The sequence below is a fragment of the Arachis ipaensis genome, chromosome B8, assembly GCF_059453495.1.
Source record: "Arachis ipaensis isolate K30076 ecotype BB chromosome B8, ASM5945349v1, whole genome shotgun sequence".
NCBI lineage: Eukaryota > Viridiplantae > Streptophyta > Magnoliopsida > Fabales > Fabaceae > Arachis > Arachis ipaensis.
The window spans coordinates 41,809,598-41,821,850 of NC_142443.1; the positions used below are offsets into that span (position 1 = coordinate 41,809,598).

Below are 12,253 nucleotides of genomic sequence, written 5' to 3' on the forward strand. Positions count from 1 at the left end.
CTTCAAAAGAAGAAACACTAATGGATAAACAATATTTTTTCGAGTCTCGACCAATTTCTGAGAAAGAGCACCAATCCCATTTAAGTTTGAGAATTGATCATTAGAATGTACATCTAATATGAAATTCTCAAGTTGACTATCAAGTGCCAAAAGTTGAGTAGAAGAAAATTCTAATGGATAGAATTGAGCTAACTAGATCAACTTCTCCTTATCAAATGCAAGAAATGAGTGTCTTGGATTCAGACAAGCTATACAAAGAAGCAATTCAGTATTTACCTCTGTAAAACGATTATTGAGTTCTTGAAGTTATCTATCAACTACTTGATAGAATATCTCAACTTGAAAATGATGCAAATTTGAGATCTTTTGAACTTTGCGTCTTGATCTTCCTTGTGACACAAATATATCATCCATTTTTGGAACGGTAATGTTATGTTTGTCACAAAACAATGAGACTTCATCAAGTAAAAGAGACCAACCATCATCTCTTATAGTTTGCAACCGTTGCTTAGACACTTTAACCAATGCCATAGCATTTACAATGTCTTGATCATTCCTTTGTAACACTTGAGATAATTCATTAGTAACTCCCAAGATATTTTTCATCAAGTGCAAGTTGAAAATGAATTCAAAAGATTGAATGACATTCAATAAATGACATGCTTCAGCTCTTTGTTCTGAATTATTTCCATCTTCTTCAACATATTCAAGAACATTGATCAGGAAGGAAACAAAGAAATTAATCGAAGTATAGTTCCATAGTGTGAACCCCATCTAGTATCTCCAGCTCTTTTCAAAGTTATTTCTTGATTCAAACCACGTCCACTAGAAATTTCTCCACTTTGTAATGCTTCAATTGTCTTAGTCATTTGACTATCACAAAGCATATCTCTTCGTTTACACGAAGCTCCAACAACATTGCACAAATTGGTTAACAAATTAAAAACCAAAGCAATTTCAACTTGTTTTTTTACAACCGTTACAAGAGCTAACTGAAGTTGGTGGGCAAAGCAATATACATAGAAAGCATAAGAATTTTCTTTCAATATCAAAGTTTTCAAACCATTAAATTCTCCTTATATATAACTTGCACCATCATATCCTTGGCCACGTACTCTTGATAAACTTAAATTATATGTTTCTAATAATGACTCCAATGCTAATTTTAGAGATAAAGCATTAGTATTAGAAACATGAATAAGACCAAGAAAATGCTCCCTAACTTGCCCTTCTTTATTCACATACCTTAAACAAACTGACATTTGCTCCTTAATAGAAATATCGCGAGCTTCATCAACCAAAACAACAAACAATTCATCCCCAAGATCATTTACAATAGCTTTTGTCGTTTCACTTGCAGCCGCTCTTACAATATCTTTTTGAATTGAGGGAGCTCTTAGTTTAAGATTCCCACGAGCATTTTTAAAAGCATGATCAATCTCTTCATTATGTTGTGTAAGAAAGTTTAGAAGTTCCAAAAAATTTCCTTGATTAACAGAATCATCTGTCTCATCATTACCACGAAAAGGCCAATCCTTGTCGCAAAAGAAATCTAATACAATCAATTGTGGTTGTCAAGTGAATTTGATAATTCTTTTTAGCCTGCTCAGATTATTTTTCAATAGCAGCACTAATGTGTTGTTTTGGCTTCATAAGTGCTTCACATTTTCTCCAAGCTTGATTATGAGCACTATTATGAATCCCAACATGAGTTTGTAATCTGTCCTTTTTTTTTTCCAATTTGAAAAGCCATTGGTTATAAAAGCATCGCCACTTTCATTCTCAAGTTTCATAAGATAATAACAAAGACAAAAAACAGCATCTTTTGATATACTATACTCTAACCAATTGCCATAATCATCAAACCAACTAGGATTAAATCTTCAAAAAGAAGAACCACAAGCAGTTTGCGAAAAATCATGAGTCCTTGGTTGACAAGGACCTTTTTGCAAATATGCACATCTAACTTTGTCTCTGTCATTCGGATAATAACCTGAAATCTTTGGTCATTGTTCTGGATCTGCTATGAGACTCTCTACTTCAAATTCTAAAAACCTCCTCTTGTTAGAAGAGGTCGATGAATTGTTTTGGGATCCAATCTCCAATGATGAAGTTCTTTTGAAATATTTCTCCATTACTAATAGAATAAAATTATAAACCTAAATTAATTAATTAATAAAATTAATTTACAATTCTTCTCAAATTGAGAAGTTCAGTATAAAAATATAAATAAAAAATTGATCCATTAACAACAGTAGCAAGCTAGCAACTAATAATATCCCAAATTTCTAATTCAAAATAATTAACAAAAAATTAATGAAACTAAAGTATCAATTACATCAGAACAAATTCAATCACAAATTCACAATTTCTAAACCAACTATATCAAATTATCATTTATCAAACAATGAAACAAATGAGCAAAAAAATGAATGAAGCAACTAAGTGAATTAAGTATATGAACTATGTGCTAACTATTGATTATTATTTAGTCACATAAAAATACAATACTCCAACAGAACTTGAATCTCAATTAACATAATGAATTTGGTTAGTTGCTCATAATTTCTTGTTTCAACTTAACAAGAAAACCAACAAAATTACACAAAACACAATACCACCTGACCTAAGACCTATTGATTCTTAACTATTGATTCTTATTCAATCACAAACCAATGAAACCATTCCTTTATTCTAAATCCCCATTCGGCCATTCCCCACCCCAAAAGCTTATTTATTTATAATATACATATGCTATAATTAATTGGTTACAAGATAGACTTGAGAATTTTTTGTTGTTTACCACTCTTGATAAGTTGATAGGTTGATTTGGGTTCTCAATCATGTACCAAGAGGCAAACTAAACTCCAAGAGGATGACCCAGTAGCGGTGTGGCACCAGCGGTAACAGAGAAGAGGATTGTAGAATAAAAAACCAGTCAACCAGAACTCCAAAAGTCCAGAAGAAATTGATGTTTGTTGAAGAAGAAGGCAGAACCGTAGAATCAGATGCCAAATTGCTGAGTGCCAAAGGAAGGAACGCAGAAGAGGAACGCAGCGGCAGATCCACACAAATCATAAGCAGTGACGAAAAAGAAAGTAGAACCTGAGAAGTGAGAACCATTAGACGCGGCGTGGCGACGATGCAAGGAGAAACTGACGGAGAACGGAGCCACGCAGGAGAATCACGGTGATACAAGGAGTCGCGGGGAGCAGAAACGTGAAGTGACAGGGAGCTAGTGACACTGCCACACAGCCCACACTGGCGGAGCCACGAAGCGGCAGAAACGCGGAGTAGCAGTCTGGCGGCAGTAATTCTGGGGATTGGAGTTTGGAGGGCAGAGGCTGGAGTAGTTAGGAATTTGGAGAGAAAGGGAGAAGAAGAAGAACAGTTTAGGGATTTGGGGCTTTGGGTTGGGGCTGGGGGCAAAAGTAATTATATAATGGGGGCAATCTTGACATTTCACTAAGAACTACTCTCTATTATTTGAAATTTGACTGGGGGCAGTTGCCCCCACTGGCTTATGCATAAATCCGTCCCTGGATGCTCGCCTCTATGGATTCTGGTTTCAAGAGTAAAATGGTTGGGTGCATCTTTGCTCATGAAATTTGGGGAACGATTGAAGAATATTTCGAGAAATCCATCAAGTATAGGGTCAAACAACTCAAAGCGCAAGTCAAATTGGTCAAGAAACATGATATGTCTGCTCAAGATTATATCCCAAAATTTAAAACCTTTCTAATTCTTTGGCAGCCTTAGGTTACCCTCTTTCGACAGAGGAACATGTAGAAGCTATTCTTGAGGGTTTAAATGAAGACTATCAAAGTCTTTGAATCACAATCAATGCAAAACCTGAAATGCATAGTCTGTGTGAAGTGTAAACTCTGGTATTGACTCATGATGACATAATGAATAAGTTCAGAAAGCCAGATAATGTTCTTATACAAGATAATTTTACTCAAAGTTCTTTTCCTTCTATGCCAAATACTATAAGAGGCAGTCTGATTAGAGGAAGGGGGAGAGGTGGAGGTCGACCTTTTAGAGGTGGCAAGTCTTTTTATCAACAACCAAGACCTCAATGCCAAGTTTGTGCCTGATTTGGACATATTGCTTGGCAATATTTTCATAGATTTGACCAACAGATTCCTCCGCCATCATAAATTCAAGACACTCGAATGAACAACTACAACTCTCTTTCATCGACTGCTTCCACTTCATCACAAGTGAATTCTATTGCATCCACTCCTCCTCCACCTACAAATACCTTTCATAACCCTGCTGCATTTCTTGTTGCACCATCTACTGTCTCTAACCTAGCTTGGTATCTAGATACAGGTGCATCTCATCATGTAACATCGTCTCAATCTAACTTGATTGCATCATCTGAATACACAAGGCCAGAACAACTGCAAATTGATAATGGAATAGGTATTTTTATATCTAATGTTGGACACTCTTTTTTGTATTCTTTATTTTCTAAAAGATGGTTCTCTCTACAAAAGTTAATTCATTATCCTAATATAACCACAAATCTGATCTCGGTATCTAAATTTGCTGAGGATAACTTTATTTATTTTGAATTTCATGTCTTTTATTGTCTTGTTAAATGCCAATCCACCCAGAAGGTTCTATTGCAAGGTTTTAGACAAGGAGGCTTATATCAGTTTTCTAACATTGTTGTCCCTTATCATTCACAAACAGATTCATGTCCTAAAGCTTTTTTTTATCTCTCTTCCTTCTTTTGATTTGTACATAAGAGATTAGGACACACTGCCACCAAGTATTATGTCACATTTATGGATGCATTCTCAAGATATACCTATACTTTCTTACTTTCTCACAAATCTCAAATTTTTATAGCTTTCATTCAATATAAAAAGTTTATAAAGAACTTAACTGATTGCAAATTAAAGGCTTTACAGTCAGATAATGGCGATGAGTACACTTCCAAAGTATTCTCTACCTATCTTGCACAAGAAGGTATTTAACATCGTTTTTCATGTCCACATATCCCCCAACAAAATGGAAGAGCTGAGAGGAAACATAGGAACTTGATAGAAATGAGTTTAGCCATGTTATCCATTGCTCAAATGCCAAAGATTTTTTGGAATGAAGTTGATATTACAGCTACTTATTTGATAAATAGGTTACCAATTCTTATTTTGTCACAAAAATAACTTTTTGAGGTCTTATTTAAACAGAAACCTGGTTATCAATCTCTCAAAGTCTTTGGCAGTGCATGTATTCCTCTTCTTACACTTTATAATAAGAATAAATTAGACTATAAATCACATAAGTGTGTGTTTCTTGGATATGTCCCTAATTACAAAGGTTATAAATGTCTATCAGCTAATGGATGAATATATATCACTAGAAATGTTAAATTTGATGAATCTCAGTTTTCTTATTCTGATATATATATATAATTTTATAACCAAAATGTGCTACATGTCACTTTCTCATTATAATTAGAATCAAATCTTTCCCTCCAAAATTAAGAAATTCTCCCATCCTTCTTACTAATTTTATAACCAAAATGTGCCACATGTCACTCTCTCATTATAATTAAAATTAAATCTTTCCCTCCAAAATTAAAGAATTCTTTCCCTCTCCTTACTAAATTTACAACCAAAATGTGCCACATGTCACTCCCTCATTGCAGTTAAAATCAAATCTTTCCCTCCAAAATTAAAGAGTTATCCCCCCTCCCTCTTCCTTTCTCTATTTCTCTCATTCCTTCAACCACTCTATCTATTTTATATATCATTATCAATATCAATGATTAATTACTAATTTAACAGTTAAAATGTGCAACATGACATTCTTTAATTGCATTAAAATTAAAATTAAAAAATTAAAATTAAAATATACCTATATTATGTATCATATATTACTATCTAATTTAATAATCAAATGTGTCACATGACACTCTCTTATTAAAATTGAAAGAAAATATTTTTCCAAAATTAATAAACTCCCTAAATTCTCTCATCTACCTCTTTCTATTTTTCTATTTCTCTCTACCATTTTTACTCTATATATAATTTATATTTTATATTAATAATTTGACAAATCAAAATATGTCATCCGATATTTTTTTACAATTAAAATAAATTTTTTCTTCTAAAATTAACAAACTTTTACTCTCACTCTCATTTTTCATCTTTATCTTTCTCTCTCTTTTCTCTCATTCTCTATTTTTTCAATCTTTCTGTTCTACAGAAAGCAAAATTAATTAACAAAATAATGTAATTCAAATAAAAAATATTATATATATATATATATATATATATATATATATATATATATACTTTTTAGTTTTTTATTTAGTTTTAAATTTTTACCTTTTATCTATATTTTCATTTCTCTTCTTTCAAATATTTATTACATATAATTTGGAGAGAATACTAATGTTATAATTAAAAGTTAGAATCAAGATTCAATTGTTTTAAAGAAAATTAATTTTAAGTTAATTTTATAACTATTAGTATAATTTTTTTATGCTAATATCTAATTATATTTTTATATTCACAGAGAAAAAATATTATTTTTAAATAGCAAGTATAAAAATTAATTATTTCTATTTGTGCAACAGACTTAACACCTAATTAAATGTAAAAGTATACACGTTAAATTATTTTAAATTTTAGATAACAAATGTTTAAATTAATTATTAATAAAAAATTAGACTTTTTATATAAAAATAATAACTAAAAATCTTATTATTTGATTTTTTATTTGCAAATATCTTGGTCTTCTTAGACAGAGACTTTTGTCAATCTACGACTTTTTTCTGTAAAAGTAGTTTGATTTTATAAATCTTTTATGCCATGCATAATCTATACTGTCAGAAAAAATAGGCCATAATTTAAAAAAAAATTATCTTCCCGTAATATTATTACGAGTAAAAATACTAATTTCTCTCTAAATCTGATACTAACAAGCTTGACTTAACTAAGACAGATGCATATAGTTCTTTTTATTTTTCAAAGTACCATATTCCTACTATTGTTCCAAATGTAACTTCAGCCACTCATCAAAATTCATGCACCTTAAATGAACAAGACACTCTGATTAGTTCACACATAATTAAAGGTGTTCCTTCGGTCACAACTAATGACTATCCAAGCCATCAATTAGAGGATACTTCTGATCCTAGCCACAATCCTACTCCAACACAACACCAAGGCCTTATGCACTCCACTTTTGACATAGACATGGTTCTTCCCCCTATAGAATTTTTTAACACTCAACCCTCTACAACATCACACCATTCACAACACATTATTCATCACAATACTCATGCTATGATGACAAGGTCAAAAACAATTTCGTCTAAACCAAAAGTATTTTTTTCTTCTGTTTTGTCTAAAGCTAGTGATGAACAACCTCCTAAAATAGCTCATGTTTCTCTAAGTATTTTTTTTGGGAAGAGGCAATGATAGAAGAGTTTAAATCTCTACAAAGAACCAATACTTGGTCTTTAGTGCCTAAGCCAGAAAATGCAAAAGTTATAGGTTGCGAATGTGTTTTTACCATTAAAAGACATCCTAATGGATCTATTCACAAATATAAAGCTAGGTTAGTGGTTCAAGATTTTCACCAAGAAGAAGGTTTTGACTTTGAATAAATATTTAGTCCAGTAATTAGACCTACAACAATTAGGCTGATCTTAAACTTAGCTCTTTCTCGAAATTGGGTGATAAGACAATTTGATTTCAACAATGCCTTTTTGAATGGGGATTTACATCAAATAATCTACATGTCACAACCAATTGACTTTGAAGAGAAGTCTGATAGACATGTTTGTAAGTTGAACAAATCTCTCTAGGACTTTTCATTAAGCTAAGCGCTACTTTGTACTCTTTCGATTTCAATAATGCCAAGTCTGATAATTCTTTATTTATCAAGAAACATACCAATTCTATTATTTATATTCTTTGCTATGTGGATGACATAATTCACATTGTGTGGCTGACATGATTAAGAAATTGGACACTATTTTCTCACTAAAAGATTTAGCTTACTTAAGCTATTTTTTGGGGATTGAGATTCACAAAACTAAAAATAAAAAATTGCATCTCTCACAAACCAAATATATTATAGATTTATTGTTAAAATTGGGGATGGCTCAAGCTAGCTCTATGCCAACCCCTATGATTTCTTCGTTATAATTGTTGTCTGCAGGTTCAGAGAGTTTTGAAGATCCAAAACTTTATCGAACTATTATAGGATCTCTACAATATTTATGCGTCACAAGACTAGATATCTCTTTTGCTGTAGCAAAAATTAGTCAGTTTATGCACTCTTTCCTCTTGGCTCATTGGAAGGTAGCAAAGCGGGCATGGAGATATTTGAGAGGCACACAGTATCATGGTTTAGTCCTGCACAGAAGCTATGATATGAGATTATATGAATTTGCAGACTTTGAATTGGGCTGCAGATTTAGAAGATAGAAAGTCTGTGTCAGGGTATTATGTGTATTTGGGGGCTAACTTAATTTCTTGGATGTGCAAGAAACAAACAACTATAAGTCGTTCCTCTACAAAAGCAGAATTTAGGAGTGCAGTAGCTTGTGAATCTGAGGTACAATAGCTCAAGCATTTGTTAGAAAAACTGGATATCAAGCTTCAAACTGCTCCAGCTATATATTGTGATAACTTAAGCATTGTTTTGTTAATAGCAAATCCTGTGTTACATGACAAGACTAAATATTTCCAACTTGAAGTACAATTAATCAAAGACAAGATAAGTCAGAAACAGTTACATGTTATGCATATTCCAGGGACAGACCAGGTTGCTAATCTTCTTACTAAACCTTTGACAGCCTCCACATTTGAGAGGCTGAGGTTCAACCTGCGAGTTGTTCCAAGGCCAAGCTTGAATTTGGGGGAAGGGGTGTCGAGTAGTGTAACTCTTTGGTTATAAAAAGTTAAGATAATCAAGAATCAGGATTATTAGTTATGACAATTGTAGAGAACTAGTCTTGATTTAAGTGTGCTATATAAATAGAGACGAAGTAGAATTCTATTTAGGTTTTTTTAGTGATTCATTATTTTTCTGAACTCAATTCAATATGCTATTATTTAGTTTTCTATTTTTCTTTCTTCCTTTTACTTTTCTGCTATCAAGTTACTGTACAAGAATTCTTTTAGAATTAACTTATTTTAAGATTTAAAATTTTTATTTATTTAATTTTATAAAAATTTGCTTAATGTATGTGCTATTTGATTTGCAGCTGTTTGTGTGCGTGAAATAGGTTAAAATGCTAAATGTCAAATTTTAATTTAAGAATAATTAATTTTTTATTTTATCACTTTAATAACCTCCTCGATTTAAGAGTTTAATACAAAAAAATATTAGATCAAAAGCTAACAGTATCCCCAATTTCAGACATATCATTTCGACTGTTCTGACTTCTAACATCAAACCACTATAAGAAACATCGTTAAAATCGACGGCTAGGCCGTCGATAATATTAAAAATCGACGGTAAAATAGACGACGGAGGTGGTCGCTATTAGACTTGTCGATTTTTTAAAATTCTAGTAAAATCGACGGCTTGCCTATCCGTCGATAATAATTTAATAAAATCGACAATATTTCCGTCTATAATGAGTTTGAGAATTTTACTTCTTACTAAAATCGATAACGTTGCCCTCGATATTATTATACAAAATCGACGGCTTTTTTTGTCGATATTTGATTCAATAAAATCGACAATATTTTCGTCTATAATATGAGTTTGTAAATTTTACCTGCTTAATAAAATCGACAACATTGTCGTCGATATTATTATATAAAATCGACAACGTTTTTGTCGATATTTAATTCAATAAAATCAACATAATAGCCGTCGATTTAATTTTTTAGGTACCGACAAATTCTTCGTCTGTATTTTATTTTGTTTGTCTATTTTAAATTTTAAAAGCGACATTACAGCCGTCGATTTTAATAGCTATATCTTTTTAATTATTTTTTTATTTAAAAAATAATAAGCAAATAAACTTTTAAATATAAACTTTTAGATAACAAGGCAAAATACATCTATTTTTTCGTCTACTATGCCATGGAGTAAGTATTCTAGAGCAAGGTATCTGTGTCACCCATACCTAAGTTATTATGAGGTTACAAAAAATGATTAAATATAGATTATAGAGGATTAATTTATTTATTTCTTAATGTTACAAACCCAAATGTCCCTTCAAATCTTGTAACACTGTGGTGATTCCAATTCTCTGGTAGCCATTTTGCTAGCCCAAAATCACAAATCTGAAACAAAAACATAAAATTCAAATACATGGAAAGAGACAAGTTTCATAATTTCATAGCTAACAAAAACCAAGAATCTTCGAAAAAGAATATTTGTCTTTAGTGTCTTTTGAATCACAGAATCCAAAGTAAGATATAGCTGTATAGTGTATATACCTGAGGCTTAAAGTCATCAGTGAGTAAGATATTTGCAGCTTTTATATTTCTATGTATAATTCTTCTTTGACAACCTTCATGAAGATATAATATTCCCTCTGCTGTTCCTAATGCAATTCTCTGCCTAATAGACTACGGAAGCTTCTCCTTGGACCCTAATAACAATCACAAGAAATTAGAAACACATGAAAATTTTGAAAAGGTTAAACAATTAATCCTGCATTACCATAAAGAACTGAAGCTAGGCTTCCTTTTTCAGACAATTCAAGAACCAGATGCATTCCACCTTCCACACCATAACCAACCAATTTAGCAGTGTTGGTGTGGCTTACATGAGCCATGATTCCAAGTTCTGATAAGAAGTCACACCTATAGTTTCATCAGCTGTTCCTCTTGTTAGTCTTTTAACTGCTACTAACTGATGATTTGGCAAACGCCCTTTGTAAACCTCAGCATAACCACCCTTCCCAATCAAATTCTCTACACGAAAATAATGTACAATGCATTATTATAACAAAGTAAACTTGAACATAATACTAGTTTTAGATGTTTATGCATTTTGCACAGAACAATTATAATAGTGCAGACTGTAGTACAAAAAGCTAAAATCATAAAATTTTACAACCTTTGAAAAACTAAAGTCACATTGTCATAAGTAACAAAATGTAGCATGAAACTGAAAATTTAAAACCAAATATGTAATAACTAAATACTGACCCAAAAAGTAAATATTCTGAAAGCTAGATATTGAGCTAACAGCCCAACTCTTGAGATTCACTTCCAATTCATCCCCTGGTGTTTTTAAATTATTTGTAACTGCATCTATAGTGGGCCTTGGGAATTGCCCATTAATCAAGATCCCCTACAAAATTGAAAGAAAGAAATCAAGAACTGCAATGAGCTAAAACTTGTTCATATCAAAACACTATATTTGGACAAAATAGTAGAGCCTGTAAACTGAATTTTGTCATTAGGTTTTAGGACAAAATAGAAAACCTTGTGTTTCCTTAGGAATCAGAGTTATGAACTAGTTCACAATTTCCACATCAGCTATTTGTCAAAATTTCATCTAGCATAAATTCTCGTCATAACGAAATATACGATGAGTGATTTGTATAGGTAATATATTCTCAGCAAAGGAAAATATTTAAAATACCTGCAATTTAGATTCGAAATCCTCTGGTGACCAGTGCATCAAATTGCATTCATGATTCAGTTCAAGCTCTCCAGCCACAACCTGTAAGCAACGAGAAAGGTCATCAACATGTCAACATGCCAATCTAGAATCTACAATAATATGAGCAAAACATAGCACTCTAAATATAGCAAGCATCGTACCCCTCGAGTGCCAGCAGTCATTGCAAGAGCAATGAGAACACTAGCTTTCTTTAGAAAGCTTCATGAATCAGATCCTGATATGCAGTATATTGGGAGGCAATGGCTTGAGAACAAATTCCTGCAGTGTGAACCAAACTACCATGATTGTATAGTTAGTCATGTTCTCCAAGTGATCAATGCACAACAGCAAACAGTTCACAGCAGAGTCAACTACACATTTTCCAACCAAAGCAAAAGAGAATGAGATTGGGAAAGAAGCCAGAAGAAAAAATTACAATTGAAGTTTCGTTGCTTCATCCTGATTGGCAAAACAGAGGTCTATATTGCCAGACTCCAATAACTTCATAAGTGGTGGCTTAAATTTCCTCACCATCTTGTCAAAGAAAAGAAGTATTAGAAAACAGTTAGCTTCATTAATTTTTCCATGGAAGAGAATAATAAAAGCAGAAGAAAAACAAATTGTGGTGGTTAGTACCTCAAAATTGGCC

At 32.1% G+C, this 12,253-nt stretch overlaps 1 protein-coding gene across 1 annotated transcript; it reads right to left on the reverse strand.

The window, feature by feature from the left end:
* Positions 1-10,023: 10,023 nt before the first annotated feature.
* On the reverse strand, positions 10,024-12,138 carry LOC107613703 (receptor-like cytosolic serine/threonine-protein kinase RBK2). The gene is given in 9 exon segments (XM_088495548.1): positions 10,024-10,096; positions 10,192-10,271; positions 10,428-10,582; positions 10,654-10,792; positions 10,795-10,907; positions 11,145-11,289; positions 11,584-11,664; positions 11,766-11,823; positions 12,041-12,138. Coding segments are annotated over 9 exon segments (942 nt in total).
* Positions 12,139-12,253: the final 115 nt, after the last annotated feature.